General features: G+C 43.4%; 1 protein-coding gene across 6 annotated transcripts in view; it reads right to left on the reverse strand.

Annotated features, from left to right (window-relative positions):
• TMCC1 (transmembrane and coiled-coil domain family 1) overlaps window positions 1-18425 on the reverse strand; it is a 198283-nt gene that overhangs the window by 154480 nt on the left and 25378 nt on the right. For all 6 annotated transcript variants that reach the window (XM_045024691.1, XM_045024683.1, XM_045024692.1 and 3 more), the window contains one exon: window positions 2679-2736. In XM_045024691.1, coding sequence (XP_044880626.1) covers window positions 2679-2684 — 6 coding nt within the window. In that variant the 5' untranslated portion in view covers window positions 2685-2736. The remainder of the gene's footprint in view (window positions 1-2678; window positions 2737-18425) is intronic.

The following is an 18425-nucleotide window of genomic DNA, read 5'->3' on the forward strand; positions in this document are numbered from 1 at the left end:
ATGAGTCCACAGCTCATTACCAACCACAGCTGTTTATTTCCAAATACTGTGGAATGGCTCACTACTACTAGTATCCATCAAGGCTACTGGTAACTGGATGCTAAAGCTTGCCTTCAAGTGGGGACAGGGAAGCTACTTAGGTGTAACTGGTATAATTTTCTCTATAAGAGTATCTGGGCAAACAAAATATGCCTTTCTAAAAGCAGATTACTAAGTGACTAGACAGGCAGAGGAAGCAGCACAGACATTTCTAGCTCAGTCATTTGAGAAGAGAAAGTGTTCAGCTTCTCCCAGCAAGTCTCAAGCCCGCCTCCCCCCTTGCTTCAGACGGGAGTTGCCCACACAACACCTACTGCAGTTGAGTGCCAAGATGGTAGCACACTGCAGGAGGAGTGCAGCAAGGGAATGAGGAAGGGACCACAAAGGATCTTTTAATATTAAAGCAGAATATTTAATGGGGGCTGGAGTAAGTGTGGGAAGGTTTACATTATTGCCATGGTTAATGAGATCACATGCACAGAAATTGGAGGTTGTTTTCTTGCGGGAGAAGATTTTGATTGTGCTTGTATAAACATATACACCAAATCACAGAAGTCCGCTCTCAATCTTGGCAGGAGACAGCATGAAAAAAACATGATCTTATTAAAAATGCAACATATGTTTAGGATTTATTAGAACATTCATTTTAATTTTTAACATAGTGGTATTGAGAAGGGATTATGATCCAAGATCTCCCTCAGTTTTGTGCACTTTAAATATAACACAATGGGTTAAATTGACATTCCAAAGTACAATTATAGCAGGCAGCACAGCAAGACCAACCAAATGACCGGCATCAAGCTCTTCCTCTTGGATGCCTTAGCAGATAGAGGCAAAATGAATTACAATATTTAATAGGAAACAAATACTTTCTTGTGTTGTACTTTTCCTCTGAAGATTTCAAAGCACATTGCAAGCATAAGCCTCAAAAACTCTGGGGGTAAGTTTATAACCCCATTTTACACAGAATGGTAGACTGAGGCACAGAAAGGTTAATGACTTGACCAAATTCATACAGTAATTCAGTGGCAGAGCTAGTAATTAAATCTAGGAGCCCCAACTCCCATTGGCTTAGTTTTAACTGCTTAACACAACCCTTCTCAAATGACCTGTGTCTTTATGACTAAGGCTACGATTATGTCACGGAGGTTGCGGAAGTCACAGAATCCATGAATTCCAGTGACCTCCATGACATTGGGGGCCCCTGCAGCTGACCAGCCACCCTGTAGTGTGAAAAACCGCTATCTGACTGAATTTGCTATATAGGGTGTACTGAGCATGCTCACACGAACTCAGCATGCTCAGTAACCTCTGCTGAAGTCAGCAGCGGGTGACCCCTGCAGCAGCCCAGCCTCCGCGGGGGAACCCTCCTGCAGCTGGCCCAGTCCAAATCTAGGCCTCCATTCAGGCTGAATTTTGGAAGAAAAGAAAATTAGGAAACATTTTCCATTTCATTCAACAGGCAAAATGGTTCAGTGAACAAATCTCGTGGTTAACAAGAGAGCCCCCAAAACTGTTTGGCATACTAAAAGTATAACTTGACATATGACCCATACCTCCATATTTACTTTAAGAATTCCCAAAATTCATTATTCAGGCAGTCCTTGTTGAATTGCAATTAAGAACAAAAATGGCCAACTTATTTGCTAAATAATACATTATCGTCTCCTGCTATAGCACATTTAATAGCTTATGCTGGTAGCTTTGTTGATCAGTTAAAACACCCGTAACTCGAGGTGCATTAATTATTTGGTGAAAATCACTTATCTGACTAATGTAGCCCTTTTTCTGTTTACAAACTAACCACAAATAGATGATTTTAACCTTTTTATATTTGAAAACAGTTTGATGAATAAAGCTTGTTTGCACACAGTCTGTTTGCAAACTGGTCACTAAAAGTATTCTCTATGTGCACTTATGACTGGATTACTAAAATGCCTTGACTTGTTCCTGGTTACTTAGTGGCAAACATAAGGAAGTCCCTTTTTCTGTTTGCAAGTTATCTGCCTAACTTTGTATTTTTGTTTAATGAACCTACTGTTGGGCAAAGAGTCCTTTTAAAAATGGTTAAGACATGCACTTCAAGCGTGACTAGTGTTCTTACAACCATTTATTTGTGACTAGCCTTCACGTTCCAGGAAGGAATAAAAACTTGCTCTCCCAAACACTCACAAATGAAAGACTATAAATACCAGCACGATTAATCACTGCATTTTATTTGACTGAACATTCACAAGTGTTGTTTGCTGCGATCACCCATTTCTATCCATAACACTTAACATCTATATTGTAGATCTTGTCTTATCTAAAGTATGGCAAATTTTTCACCTAACAATCTTCACATTGTCCCTTTGGGAGGAAATTAAGTACAAACCCTTTCAGTATCTCAAAAGTCTGCAAATCTGGTTAATTTGAGAAGAAAGGTGGCAACACATCAAATTAATTTTGTAATAAATCCATATACATTGTCAAAGACTTGACTGAGCACTTTACAACACCTTCCTTATTACATCTCAAAACGCGTTCAAATATTCATTCAATTGGACAGTTATTTCATAATAGCTTTGGGAAGTAAAGCTGCTCAAATTGAGCAGTTGGCAAAAATAGCTCAGAAGTGTAAAAAAACATTTAGCACTTGCCTCCATTACTTGTCCTTACGCATGGCTGACTGGTAGGAGCGCCTCCATTGAACAGAAGCTGCAAAAAAAATTGGACATGAGGTCTAGCTCTCAGACAGAGGAGAGAAATGTATACATGTGTGAAAGTGATATAAAATGAGCATGTTCTAAAACTAAATTTAAAAGATAGATAAAGTGCACCGGGAATAGGCTGAGCTTTCTAAAACTGTTTCAAAGTAGCCAAAGAGAGAGAGAGTTTAAACTTCAGTTATAATTAAGTCTTACAAGATTAATTGTGAAGTTCATGTGAAGGACTGCTATTTCTCAGAGTTTATGGTCTTTGGTATGTGTACACAGCATAGCTGGATTTCAGACTAGAGTCTGCAAGAACAGACTGGTCTGCAGCCATTTTTCTTTCCCTTCTATTTATTTTTAAAACGTCCTGGATACAGGTTAACCAGCTTTGCTCTGTGTTTATTTTGGGCTCACCTGCCATTAAATGAGAACTGTAGGCACCTGTGAAATAAGACCACTTTTGAGCTCATTTATCAAGGAAGCTTGTGCGCCTGTCACCTTGGCTGAACTGATATTTTGTTAAGTCCAATGGCAACGCTTTGCCATGAATCAGTACAGAAATCTTCAAGTCCACTACAGCAACTCCGTTCTCCTCCCTGCACCCCCTACACATTTTCCGGTGATGGACGCATACAGACAAAAGACTAAAGCTCTCCCAGTGCTGTAAAAAAAACACCCCATGAGGAGAGTAGCTATCAGCATGGTTCCCAGCGCTGGAGCACTATCTATACGGCCACTTTACAGCGCTGAAACTTGCAGCGCTCAGGGGAGGGGAGGTTCACACCTGAGAGAGAAAGTCACAGCTGTACAGTGGTAGTGTAGACAAGGCCTAAACTATGAAGCTTGAGCCCTCTTTACAAAGACTTGTTAATGGAGCCTTGAATGGCAGCCCTAAAATGGAATGGGTGCAAGAGATTTTAAAAATTTTGGGTCTGGCTTTAGCGGAACTTGCTACATCTCAAGCAGCCAATCCTGCCTTGTTTTCCTTTCAGAAAGAAAGGATCATATATTTTAAAACATCTGAATAATTCAAAGAGTACATTGATAATCTGTTTACCATTTTCAGGTGAAAGAGAATGACTGCCCAATGTGAGGATGTATGTTTGCTACCAAAACAGCGCTGCAAAGACGACTGGGTGGCTCAGAGAACTGGCAGTGCTTTTCGGAGCAGATTTTCAAGAGAGCTCAGATTCTATCTAGACCTGTACATGATGCCAACCAGGTTTTCAAAAGTGATCAGCATACAGCAACTCCCTTGAGAACAAGGGTGCAAGAATCCCTATGGAGGTGGAGAATGGATAATTCAGTCTCTATGGCCCATTCAATCCTTGGCCTCTTTTCCAAGACTACCAAAAAGGTTTATCATTGTGGAATTTTTTTGTATATAGTTACTTGTCCATTAGGAACCTGACCAAAAAATCAAAATAAAAAAAAAATCTAACCTAACCAACCATCACTCGACAATTCGTGTAGGTCACCAAAGAGCTTTAGCATTATTAAAAATATGTAGTAGCTACCCATCTGGGCTACATTTTAACTAGTGACCTAGAGATGACCAAGAGTGGCAGGACGCAGAGCATTTCTGAAAATCTGGCCACTTTATTTTGGGATTTAAGTCAAACCTGAGGTCTTTTGAAAATTTGTCCCTTCATTTCTAGGTCACTAGTTCAAATCAAATCGTGATCAGTAACTACTAAAGGCTGTTACTAATCCTAAGGCTCTTTGGAGATCTAGGTGAATTGAAAGTGGTGCCCTCAGTCAGACTGATAATGGAAAGGAGATTCATATGAAGAATCCCAATAAAACCAGCCTCTTTTTGGCAGTCTTGGCAAAGAGGCCAAGGATTAAATGACCTTCAGAATGAATTATCTTCTCACCTGTAGCCCTTCCAGGACAGGTTTGCCATGGCAGTGTGGGGAAACTTGCACCACTGCTGCCTATGCTATACCTATTCTGCAGCTAAGGACTTCAATACTCAGTGCCCTCCACTATGCACTTTTCCATAAGCGTTATAATTAGAGGGGAAAATATGCAAGCTCTAGGAATACATTAGCACTAAGTGGAAGGCTGCAAAGACACACAGCACCTGTAGTAAAACTGGGGGTACTCCACTGATTTATGGCACCTCAGATTCACATTGCTAATGAGGCAATTAAGAAAAGAATCGCCAGGATCACTGAAGTAGGATGACAAACTGAAAAAAAAAAGTTATGAGAACAAATATGAACAATTCAAAAATAAAACGGTTCAGAGAAAACATATTGACTTAAAAGGAATTACATGGCATAAAACCAGTGTTCCAGAGTGGAGAATTAGGCCCCCAGTGTGAATTGGTTCTAATATACATTCTTGCCATTGGATTTTTCAGTTACTAATTGTCTTACACTTAAAGTTTTGCCTGCAGTAGAGTACATTTCTTCAGAGAAAGATTCACTGATTCTTTAGATTAAAAAAGCCAGTATGTTCACCTAACACTGCTACCCGGCCTTCCCTGAATCTTAGCCTGAAAACTTGAATTGCAAATAACTTTTTTTTAAATGTAGTCTTATTTATTTCAGTCATGAAACTAATTTAATTTTGTAAATATGATGTGCCTGCAAGTAGAGTAATGTCTATGCTTCCCACATAGTTCTGACCAATCAACATTAATAATGACCTGCTATTCCAATATATGGTCTTTCTTAAATATTTTTCATGTACTCCTTTTAACTTCAAATGATTTGTTTGCACTGAAGTTCAACTTCCGTTTTTTTGGGGGTTTTTGTTTTGTTTTTTTAAAGTCAAACCATAATTTATAAGAACTGTAAAGTTTTTGGCAATTAAAACTCTGGACAGCTATGCTAAGGCATTACATAACTCAGTGGGTAGACAGAATCTTAGGATTCAACTCAGTGAAAGTGCACAGCCTTCACACTGTAGAATCCACTTTTCACAGCTCCTAAAGACTGATTTGGAGATTTATATGACAGTTGCTTGCCTTATCCTTACCAGAGTCAAGAAGGGGAAAAGTGATATTTCCTAGTTTCCATTAAAAAACAATTTTCTCATGCATGCATTTTCTATGAACAAAAACCTTCACAGGGACTGGTTTAATAAAAAGCTTCAGCTTGTAGATGGTTTCTTTCATGAGTAGTCATCAAAACCTCAGTCTACTTTTTTTGGGGGGGAGGAGGGGGAAGTGTACAAATGGAGATGCTCTGTCCCAGTTCAATCTGAGCAGCAGACAGATGCATATCAGAGACAATTTTTTCTTTCTGTAACAGATCAAATATTACTGGTGGTGATTGTTCCAAAACACAACATGTTGCTGCAGAGAGGAAGAGTTACATTCCATTCTTTGCTCACTTTGCTTTTAAAAGAGTGTTCAGTGACATCACTACATCAAAAGTCAGACAGATTTCTGAGATCTAAATTAGCAAAATATTTTGCAGAGATCAAATTTCTTGGTCCAACAAATTTTGATTTAGTTGTGTTAGATTGCTGCATTGAGGGCTAAGTTTTACTCCAATATATGTCTCCTCTCTCACAAATATAAACACTTGCAAGCAAAAGCTGAAAATGGTTCCAAATAACTCAACATCTTAAGAGCAAGACCACTATAGAACTACAGGATAAAGAGAAGAGAGGGAGACGAGATAATTTCCTTTATTTTCAACATGAAAAAATAAAAAAATCTCCCTGATTTTTGCAGAATATTTTGAAGTAGTGTTACAGATGTTACAACTGCTAGATATTATTAGGGCCCTCAATAGTGTAATAGTCAAGCTCAATTAGCCAAGACACTATTATTTCTGCTTCTAACATGCTATAAAATATTCACTCTAAATCAGCAGATACTACTACAAACTGCTGGACATGGGCAGCAATTTTATGAAGTCACTTAGCCATTCTCCTGGCTGGAGATAGTGCACTGTATTTCAGTTGCTTCCAGGGAGGGAAAATATTAGGAAATGAAAGGGAGGATAAGAAAAAGTCCAGTCTATTTCCAAAAAGCTAGCCCAAAAGGGATTCTGTACCAAAGCATAAAGTTTAACAAATGAGGCTGGGAAGGCAGTATGAAGGCATAGGCACGTATGGTAAAGTACAGTATTATAGGAACACTGGTAAACAACTTCAGTTGATAAGAGGGATTAAGAAAAAGGTTCATTGTTAAGCAGAATCAAGCAGCAAACGAATATAGGAGGCATAACCTTGGGTGTGTACAAAACTGATAATCCTTTCAGAAAGAGGATCTGGGAGAAACCAGAACAGGTGTAATGTTCTAAAGGGCTGTGGTTTGGAGAACACTCAGAGGAAGTTGGCAATGAGCATAACTGTGGGTAAGTTGACCAGTATGAACAAATAAATAGTGAAATGACTACATACCTGGCAAAACAGGTGTATTTGGTCACAGTGCTAGAACAGAACAACTTGAAGGCAGCCAGATTGAAGAGTTATATTAAATGGGGAAAGGATAAGGGGGAGGATTCGAGCAGGGTGGAAGAAGGATTATAAAAATATTACTACCTATGTAAGAAGAATGTGGGACAGTTAATGGAAGACAGGTAAAAGGGGGGAAAAATCAGTAAAAAAAAAAAAATATACTGAACAGAGGAGACAGTCTCTATGACACGTGCCACTCCTCATGTTGATTCATGAAAGATAAGACTTGCTGGAAGTCTAGTGTTTAAATTACACTGGTCTACAATTTGAGAAGTCGTCTGCTTCAGAGATAAAATGTGATATTTATTATGTATTTTGATGTGCTGAATTCAAATATGACAATTAAAATAACTGATTGGCTACCGTTTCTAAGATATTTAAGTTTTTACATTTTATGTCTATGTATATTGTATAGATAGAGTTTTAATCAAATTGTAAACCTAGGTCTTTTCATGTGTCTATGGTTGCTTTACATGATAATATTTCACCTGTCCTGTTTATGTAACACTTTAAAAATCAGCAAAAGGGTTATATAACTAAAATTTATTATGAAACAAAAGGCAAAGAACTATTATGTACATAGTTTAGTCCTATTCAGTGTCTACTCGGAGCTTCTTGGCTTGTCTCTTGTATTCATTAAATGGAGCATCTCTTGTCACTGTCCAGCAATAGTCTGCAAGCATTGATGGGCTCCATTTGCCCTGATAGCGTTTCTCCATTGTTGCAATGTCCTGGTGAAATCGCTCGCCGTGCTCGTCGCTCACTGCTCCGCAGTTTGGTGGAAAAAAAATCTACATGAGAGTGCAAAATATGTATCTTTAGTGACATGTTGCAACCAAGGCTTTTGTATGCCTTGAGGAGGTTTTCCACCAACAACCTGTAGTTGTCTGCCTTGTTGTTTCAGAGAAAATTTATTGCCACTAACTGGAAGGCTTTCCATGCCGTCTTTTCCTTGCCACACAGTGCATGGTCAAATGCATCATCTTGAAGAAGTTCACGAATCTGAGGACCAACAAAGACACCTTCCTTTATCGTAGCTTCACTTAACCTTGGAAATTTTCCACGGAGGTACTTGAAAGCTGCTTGTGTTTTGTCAATGGCCTTGACAAAGTTCTTCATCAGACCCAGCTTGATGTGTAAGAGTGGTAACAAAATCTTCCTTGATTCAACAAGTGGTGGATGCTGAACACTTTTCCTCCCAGGCTCCAATGACTGTCAGAGTGGCCAATCTTTCTTGATGTAGTGGGAATCTCTTGCACGACTATCCTATTCGCAGAGAAAACAGCAGTACTTTGTGTATCCAGTCTGCAGACCAAGCAAGAGAGCAACAATCTTCAAATCGCCACAAAGCTGCCACTGATGTTGGTCATAGTTTATGCACCTCAAAAGTTGTTTCATGTTGTCATAGGTTTCCTTCATATGGACTGCATGACCAACTGGAATCGATGGCAAAACATTGCCATTATGCAGTAAAACAGCTTTAAGACTCGTCTTCAATGAATCAATGAACAGTCTCCACTCATCTGGATCGTGAACGATGTTGAGGGCTGCCATCACACCATCGATGTTGTTGCAGGCTACAAGATCACCTTCCATGAAGAAGAATGGGACAAGATCCTTTTGACGGTCACGGAACATGGAAACCCTAACATCACCTGCTAGGAGATTCCACTGCTGTAGTCTGGGGCCCAAGAGCTCTGCCTTACTCTTGGGTAGTTCCAAATCCCTGACAAGGTCATTCAGTTCACCTTGTGTTATGAGGTGTGGTTCAGAGGAGGAGGATGGGAGAAAATGTGGGTCCTGTGACATTGATGGTTCAGGACCAGAAGTTTCATCCTCTTCCTCGTCTGACTCAAATGAGAATGATTCTGGTGCATCAGGAACCAGCAGTCCTTCTCCATGGGGTACTGGGCGTATACCTGATGGAATATTTGGATAATGCACAGTCCACTTTTTCTTCTTTGACACACCTTTCCCAACTGGAGGCACCATGCAGAAGTAACAATTGCTGGTATGATCTGTTGGCTCTCTCCAAATCACTGGCACTGCAAAAGGCATAGATTTCCTTTTCCTGTTCAACCACTGGCGAAGATTTGTTGCACAAGTGTTGCAGCATATGTGTGGGGCCCACCTCTTGTCCTGATCTCCAATTTTGCAGCCAAAATAAAGGTGATAGGCTTTCTTAACCATAGTGGTTATACTGCGCTTTTGTGATGCAAAAGTCACTTCACCACAAACATAGCAGAAGTTATCTGCACTGTTCACACAAGTACGAGGCATCTCTGCTCACTTTGGCTAAACAGAAATGTGTCCCTTTGCAAAATCAAACACTGACAAATAAGAGAGCACGACACTGTATGATTTCTAGAGCTGATATAGGGCAATTTGTTCAGCAGAGTGATGTAAGCTTCATTATGATTGCATCATCCATGACTTCTAGGAATAACATGATGCAATTAATATCATGTATGACGCAATACCAGCTTCAGATTGCATCATTCATTGTTTTGCCTAAAAAGCAAGTACTGTCCAAACCCAGTCATAGATTTATTCATAGATCCAGTCAAAGACGTATTTTAGTCATTTCTGGTTTAAATTGAGATCCCTTCCCTTTATAACTCACTTATCCTCCGCTATTCCCAAGTCAAGGGTCGTATATACTGACCCAATAGCATATCTTGAAAACTAGAGCCAATCAACAATTTTAAGCATCATTTTCGTTCTCAGTGACCCAGAATTAGTAAAGTTTGACTACATTTATTTCAGAAGCATTTTGCCTGTAGAGCAGTGTTACCAAAGTGAGACACAAAGGGGAAGCCGGGGTCCAAAAGCAATCTGGGTTGCACATAAACTTTTGTCACTACACCTGAGATTAGGTTACTGAGTATAAGAGAAACAAAGGGAGTGCTGCCAAAATGGATTAAGGATTAAATGAAAGGAACAGAGTCAGAAAGCTTTAGCAAACTCAAATCACTGCAGATGTGAGAGGTAACAAATTGACTGCAGCATGAGCAATGTGCGCCCCACCTCCTTTTAGGTACCATGTAAGTGGGTAAAAATCTCATGAGTGGCTACATTTGATGAAACAGAAAGAGGGGGAGGCCAGTATGCACCAAGGAATCAAGAGAACTAATCCACAGTGGCTTGGGTAGAGAGCTCATACCATTTAACACTCAGGTGCCATCCCTTAAGTAGGGGTCCCAGAGCAGTCCCTCCCATCCTGCTCCTATCTCCAAGCTTTCTCCCCCTGCACCCAGCCCCACACACTTCCCTGACCCCACCCTTGCCTCTCCACCCAGACCTACACTTTCCCCCCCTGCACTCATAACCAGACACTCCCTTCCTGTTGCCCACAACCAGCTCCACATTTTCCCCCACACTGAAGCTCCGAGCTCTCCCCTCTGCACCCAGTGCCATGATCTCTGCACTCCAAGCCCAGCCCAACCTCTTACCCAGAGAGGCGGTCCGTGAGCCTGAAGAGCACCATCTCTACTAGAGGTCAGGTAGTTCTGGAAGTACCAAACCCCACCCTCTTCCTGCTTCCTCAGAAGAACCAAAAGCCCAGATCCAATTCTGCGACCCTCCTGGGGACCTGAGGTTCCTAGACCCCCCTTGCTCCAGTTCTTCCCTGGGAGCTGGTGTTGCCTGGTGCCCATGGGTGCCAAAAGTACTGCAAAGGTGGGGGCCAAGCAGGTGCATGGGGTTGCAACACTACTCAAAATTTGGTCCAGCTGCTCTTCCATTTTGAGAGGGGGGCAGCCGGTCCAAATATGACTAAGGGGCATTGCAACTTGGCACACAAAGTCTCAGCACCACTCAAATTTGACCTGGCTGCTCCTCTGTCAGGATGGAGGAGCAACTGGGCTAAATTTCCAGCTCCAGTCAGGGGCTGGGAGGGCTGAGCCCCTCCCTCCCTCATTGTATACCTGATTCAATGCAACAAGATGCAAGACAGTGAAAGCAGAAACCACAGCTTAAATGGGAACAGAGACGAGAAAGCAGAGCAAAGGGATCTAAATCCAAATAAAAATAATTTTCAGACCACCTGCACATTGTGAATGTAAAAAATATTGGAATACATGAAGAAATTAGCATTTAGTATGCCAGACTATTTTCCCATAATCTTCACCATAAACTGTTAAATTCTCCTAACTTATTCTTGAAATTATTCAAAATAGTAAGAAGAAAATCAGGTAAGTGCTGCATATGAATTCGTAGAGACCCTTTTCTCTTAGCCGGTAACACAGTTCTTTTGTGGTATGTCTATACTGTACTACTCTGGTACATCGACCTAAGTTACGCAACTCCAGCTATGTGAACATCATAGCTGGAGTCGACGTAGCTTAGGTCAACTTACTGTGGTGTCTACACTGCACTGGGTTGACAGGAGACACTCTCCCGTCGACTTACTTTACTCTTCTCGTTCCAGGTGGAGTACCGAGGTTAAATGGAGAGTGCTCTGCAGTCAATTTAGTGGGTCTTCACTAGACCAGCTAAATCAATCCCCGGTGCATCCACTGCCAGTGTGTCGATCCAGCAGTAGTGTAGATAGCCACAGATTTGGCAGGAACACTGCCTAGTGACTAGAGTAAGGGACGGAAGAGTGACTGAACCAATGATGCCAGAGTCTTCCAAAGAGACCTGGGGTAAGTCAACCTCTGTACCTCAGGGTTTCCCATCTGTAAAATGAGAAAAGTCAACTGTCTCCAAATAAAGGGAGGAGTGTTAAGGTTAACAGAACCGTGCTATTGATCTAGCTGGGAGAGATTGCCACTTGTGTATATAAATTAGCAAAGTGCATAATAACCAGGTTTTACTGAAGCCAGAAATAAAGTTACATTGTTTCAATGATGTGCTTAGCCCTGTAAAAACATAATGCAGACAATCCATGTTCTGGAACGCTCATAATCCTATGTTATATTCATGTGACTAGATTTCAAAATCTTCTGAGATCTGTCCCTAATTTTCTTTGGACAAATCTGCTGAATGCTTATAGTTTTGGTAGGGCAATTCTTTAAGTCATTTGGAAGGGTATTAACCATCTTCATGCCTTCAGCCTTCTGGGAGGGGGGAGAAGAAGCCAGCTCTCCTTAACCCTCTACCACCCCCATTAACAGATGGTATTTAGAAAGGCTCACCTGCAGAACATTTTATGCTTTGATACACAGGAAATGTATTCATCAGCTCTATTCTTGTAACCATTAATTCTTCACATGCTTCTACTTTATATGGTGCAGCATGTTCAGAGACTCATCAAAAAGTGCCTCAGTCTAGCTAATTTTTCACCACCACCCTTACCCGATGCAAACACCTGCATAAGTATTTTCTGGCTATAACTTTAGTTTAATAATAATGCTGACCTACACATGCCACCCAAATAGCCATAAGGCCTAATAAGCTCAAAGCTCGGGGCAAATAGATGAGAAGAGAAAGTTGCATATAACAAACTACTCAAGTAGAAGAGTACTAGCTACTATGCAATCTCTTTGGCCATAATAGTTCAGGAGTGAAAGACACCTTACTGCTTGTACTATTTCAGAAATGTTTCAGGAACTATTTCATGCTGACGTTCTAGAATAAAAGGATCTTTGTCCATACATAGCATCAAAGCCTCAAAACCACGGTTTCCCACACAAAAGTATCTTTGATTATGCTGCTGGTATAGAGGACAGCAATTCTATCATTAGGTTAGATGTGTACAGTACATCTTAAACACAAATATCATCGTAGATCGCTCTCCGATAACATCTGTTCAATGTGCAGCGGCCGTTAAAAAAGCTTACAGAATGTTAGGAACCCCTAGGAAAGGGATAGATAATACGACAGAAAACACGATAATGGCACTGTACACATCCATGGTATGTCCACACCTTGAATACTGCATGCAATTCCAGTTGCCCCATTTGAAAATTACATATGTTAGAATTGGAAAAAATACAGAGAAGGCAACAAAGTCTGCTGTGGAGCCTGCAGGTTCGGGGCATGAACAGGCTGGAAATCGCTTTCCCCCTGCCACTCCGGAGCTTAGCTGAGGGGCGGAGAGGCTCCCCCATGCCAGTGCTGTGTGGGGCTTTGGCACATGCAGGGCTTGGCTCCTCCTGGCCAGCGCCCTGGACCGGAGGGTCTTGGGCTTTCCTGGGGTAGCAGCCCAGTCAGAGGCAGTGGGGGAAGGAAGGAGACTGCTGGCCAAGCTGTTGGTGAGCTGAGAGCTCTGACCAGGGCTGGTTCTCCGCACAGCACTGGGAGTGGGACGCACTCTGTTGGGGGGAAATACAGAGGAGTAGTGGGGCTGGGGGCAAAACAGAGAGAGGGGGAGAATGTAAAGCGCCAATACCAATGCGTGGCAACAGAGGCAACATGTAACCATCCACCACCAGAAACGGGGCGGGGCCCTGCTGGCTGAGAGCCGACATGCAGCAGGGGCTGCGCTGGCAGATCAGCGGGGAGAGTGGCTGGCCCCATACGCTGCATCTTCGCCCCGCCACCAGCTTTGCACACCCCCCTCCGCCCCCCCATTGTTGGCCGCTTGACCCTCCCACTCACCACTGGCAGTAGTTATGGAGTGAGGAGAGACAGAAAATACGGGACAATTTGCCTGTTTTTAAGGAAAAGTCAGGACACCTGCAGGAGGGCTTAAATATGGGACTGTCCCTTTAAAAACAGGACATCCGGGCACCATAAATAGGTCTATAAAAATCATAAGTGGTGTGGAGAAAGTGTTATTTATCCCATCACATAACACAAGAACCAGGTATCAACAAATGAAATAGAGAGCAGATTTAAAACAAACATAAGGAAATATGTCTTCATGCAACACAGTCAATCTGCGAAAGCTGTTGCCAGGGGATGTTGAGAAGGTTAAACGTATAACTGGGTTCAAAAGAGAATTAGATAACTTTGTGGAGGATAGGTTCATCAGCGGCCATGCTCTGGGTGTCCTTAAATCTGACTGCCAGAAGCTAGGACTGGACGAGAGGGGATGGATCCCTTGATAATTGCCCTGTTTTGTTCATTCGCTCTGAAGCATCTGGCACCGGTCATTGTCCGAATGCAGCATACTGGGCTAGATGAACCATTGGTCTGATCAAGTATAGCCATAAATACCAGTGATCAAAGTTGTTTTTCTGATCACCGATCCAATGTCAGTGCACTGAAGATCTGATTGGTCCTTAAAGTGTGTGCACCAAGGGTATGATTACATTTCAAGTTTGAGTTGTGATTCCCAGTTCAAGACAATGTACTTGCACTAAGCTCTCATTGGACTAGTGCACAAAAAACAGAATGTAGCCATAGCAGTGCAAGCGGCAGGATGGGCTAGTTGCCCTGAGTATATGCCCATCCAAGATGTGAGGCACATATTTGGGGTGATTAGCCTATCCTGCCACTTGAGCTGCAGCAGCTACACTCAATCACAGCTAGCATGAGTATATGTCTCCTCAAGCTGGGAATCACATCCCAGCTCAAAGCATAGATAAACCCTTCTGTGCAGTGTGTTGTACCCTGTTTCACTAGATAAAACAAGATATTCAGGCCTTTAAAGTGTGTCTTTATCTATCCTACCTGATTTTAGAGGTCACTATCTAGAGCATAGCTAGAAAGAGAAACCAAGACTTCAGCCATTCTAACAGCTATACAATGATACCAACTATACATCACTAGCAATTAAAATACTGGTGATGAAAATCAAGTCAAAATCAAAGTGGGGCGGAGAGGGGGGAAGCAAGATTAAAGTAAAAAAGATATTATTTCAAGGTATAGACACTTGTTGACTAGTGAGTACTAATAAAAGATTTCAGGCATTCCAAGAGTATACAGCCTTTGCTTCTAGCACAAAGAGTCTACATGATAATGTATCTTGAGCAAGTTACGGATTCCTTCAGTTGAGCAGTTTGGTTTTTTAAAGGACTGGCCCAGCCATAGCTTCCCTTAACCCCTGAAGAATCAACATGGATCCCCTTACTAGCATCAAGAGCAGTACTGGAACTATAGTTACCTCCACTTTTTAGCACCACTGGGATTTTTATGAGGATCCCCAAGTACAAATAAATTTAAGCTTCCACATTTTACAAGACACAAGATGGGAACAAGCCCTTGTTTATACTGTAAACCAGGGGTTGGCAACCTACAGCAACCTGAACGAACCCAACCTACAGCAACCTGAACGAACCCCAGGCCGGCAGCGGGCTGAGACCCCGGCTGGCAGGAGCCAGCGGCCGAAACCCCAGAGCGGGGGTGGGTTGAGCCGCTCAGCCCGCCACCGCCACTATGGGGTTCTGGCTGCTGGCCCCTTGCTAGCTGGGGTCCCGCCACCGGTCCCACTCAGCGCCCGCTGCTGGCCTGGGGGAAGGAACCCCGGGCTGAGACCCCGGCTGGCAGGAACCCCAGAGCAGCAGCGGGCTGAGCTGCTCAGTCACTGCTCTGGGGTTCCGGCTACTGGCCCCTTGCCAGCCGGGGTCCCCGCCGCAGCCCCACTCCCCTTGCTTCCGGTTGAAGTTCCAGCACAGGCCCCCTGCCAGACAGGGTCCAGGCCTCGGCCCTGCTCAGCCCTACCAGCCGCCAGCTCCACTCACCTCAGCTGCCAATCTGGGGTTCCAGCTGCTGACCTCCTGCCAGCCTGTTATCAACTGATCACTCAGAAGCCTGTGTGCAGCTTAAAGTACCCAAATATGTGTCACCAGACATTGGAAAACTCAGCAAGGAAAAGCAAGGGCAAGGATCACACTAAACTGATAAAATCTGCATTTTAATTTAATTTTAAATAAAGCTTCTGAAACATTTGGAAAACCTTGTTTACTTTGCATATAACAGTAGTTTGGTTATATAATATATAGACTTATAGAGAGACCTTCTAAAAAACATTAACATTTATTACTGGCACGTGAAGCCTTAAATTAACAGAATCACAGAATATCAGGGTTGGAAGGGACCTCAGGAGGTCACCTAGTCCAACCCCCAGCTCAAAGCAGGACCAATTCCCAACTAAATCATCCCAGCCAGGGCTTTGTCAAGCCTGACCTTAAAAACCTCTAAGGAAGGAGGCGCCACCATCTCCATAGGTAACCCATTCCAGTGCTTCACCAGCCTCCAAGTGAAAAAGTTTTTCCTAATATCCAACCTAGACCTCCCTGTAGCAGGGCTCAGCCAGCCTATATCAGGGGAAATAGATTGGGGCTGGGGAGAAGTCTGGTGCCTGGCCTTTAGAACTGGCTGCGCCTGAGGGTTCAAGGGCTATAAAGGCTGGCTGGCAGCCAGAAGAAGGGGGAATGGCCAGGGGAAGGTCAGTCTTCAGGCTGAGGGCAGACTCTGTGCGGAAGAGGATATTGTAAGGCCTGCAAGCTGTATATAGTATATCACTGGTGGTGGGAGAACCTGGTGTAAATAAAGCTACGGGTGCCGAAGAACTAGAGGCGCCTCTGTTTTATTGGGGCTGCCAGTGGGCTCCAGGAAGAAGGGTGGGCAGAGGACCTGTTACACTCCCCCCACTGCAACCTGAGACCATTACTCCTTGTTCTGTCATCTGGTACCACTGAGAGCAGTCTAGATCCATCTTCTTTGGAACCCCCTTTCAGGTAGTTGAAAGCAGCTATCAAATCCCCCCTCATTCTTCTCTTCTGCAGACTAAACAATCCGTTCTCTCAGCCTCTCCTCATAAGTCATGTGTTCCAGCCCTCTAATCATTTTTGTTGCCCTCCACTGGTCTCTTTCCAATTTTTCCACATCCTTCTTGTAGTGTGGGGCCCAAAACCAGACAGTACTCCAGATGAGGCCGCACCAATGTCAAATAGAGGGGAATGATCACGTCCCTCGATCTGCTGGCAATGCCCCTACTTATAGTGGCAACAAGGGCACACTGTTGACTCATATCCAGCTTCTCGTTCACTGTAACCCCTACGTCCTTTTCTGCAGAACTGCTGCCTAGCCATTTGGTCCCTAGTCTGTAACAGTGCGTGGGATTCTTCTGTCCTAAGTACAGGACTCCGCACTTGTCCTTCTTGAACCTCATCAGGTTTCTTTTGGCCCAATCCTCTAATTTGTCTAGGTCACTCTGTACCCTATCCCTATCCTCCAGCATATCTACCACTCCTCCCAGTTTAGTGTCATCTGAAAACTTGTTGAGAGTGCAGTCCACGCCATCCTCCAGATCATTAATGAAGATATTGAACAAAACCGGCCCCAGGACCAACCCTTGCAGCACTCCGCTTGATACCGGCTGCCAACTAGACATGGAACCATTGACCACTACCTGCTGAGCCTGATGATCTAGCCAGCTTTCTATCCACCTTATAGTCCATTCATCCAGCACATACTACTTTAGCTTGCTGGCAAGAATACTGTGGGAGACTGTATCAAAAGCTTTGCTAAAGTCAAGGAATAACACACCCACTGCTTTCCCAGTTTACATTAAGGGTCTTTCATCTTTTAAAAAAAGGTAAAACTGAGATTGAGAACTTGTGGTCACTGAAGCACTCAGAGTTCTTTATGAAGAAATCCCAGTGTGCTGTCCAAACTAACTCACAGAATCAGTCTACTGACATCGCCTATGGAATTTCAAGGTATTCAAATTCCTCTTCTAAATTGCTGTGTAGCATATATGATGTTAAATAGCTGCTGCATTCCACTACAGAAGTGGCTGAAGTGTTCCATATATGCCCTACCTACTTCATATCTGTGTGTACCTTAGTTAACATTTGTAAAATATATTTTGAAAACCTCATATAAAGAAATTACAACAGAATCTTTATTAATTCATGTGGATGCCCCTAATGTTTATTCAAAAGCAGCATTGTTTCTAACTGGTTTCCAGGGTTTGATATGAGACATGTCTGGATGTTTGTTTCCCTACAAAGGACTTTCCTCATCAGCTGTTTGGTGTGGGAAGCCTGGGAGGGAGGAGAAACGGAGCTGAGTGGCGTGCTCATGGGAGGAGAAGGCAGCATAGCGGAGGTGAGCTGGGGCGGGGAGCGGTTCCTCTGCACCCTCCCCACCCGCTGCGGTCCCCCTGCCCCAGTCCACCTCTGCTCCGCCTCCTCTGCCTCCCCCCACATGCACGCCCCAGCCCCACCCCTCCTCCCCCCAGGCCCGCCACACCAAACAGCTGATTGGCACAGTAACCCTGGGAGGGAGGAGAAGCGGAGCCGCGGCGCGCCCGTGGGAGGCGGCGGTGCCCTGGGGAGGGCTGCAGCAAGTAACGGGTGGGCGCAGAGGAACCGCTTGCGGTAACACGCCTCGGCACACTACTTCTGAAAGGTTGCCGACCCCTGCTGTAAACAA

This window comes from Mauremys mutica, chromosome 7, assembly GCF_020497125.1.
Source record: "Mauremys mutica isolate MM-2020 ecotype Southern chromosome 7, ASM2049712v1, whole genome shotgun sequence".
Taxonomy (NCBI): domain Eukaryota; kingdom Metazoa; phylum Chordata; order Testudines; family Geoemydidae; genus Mauremys; species Mauremys mutica.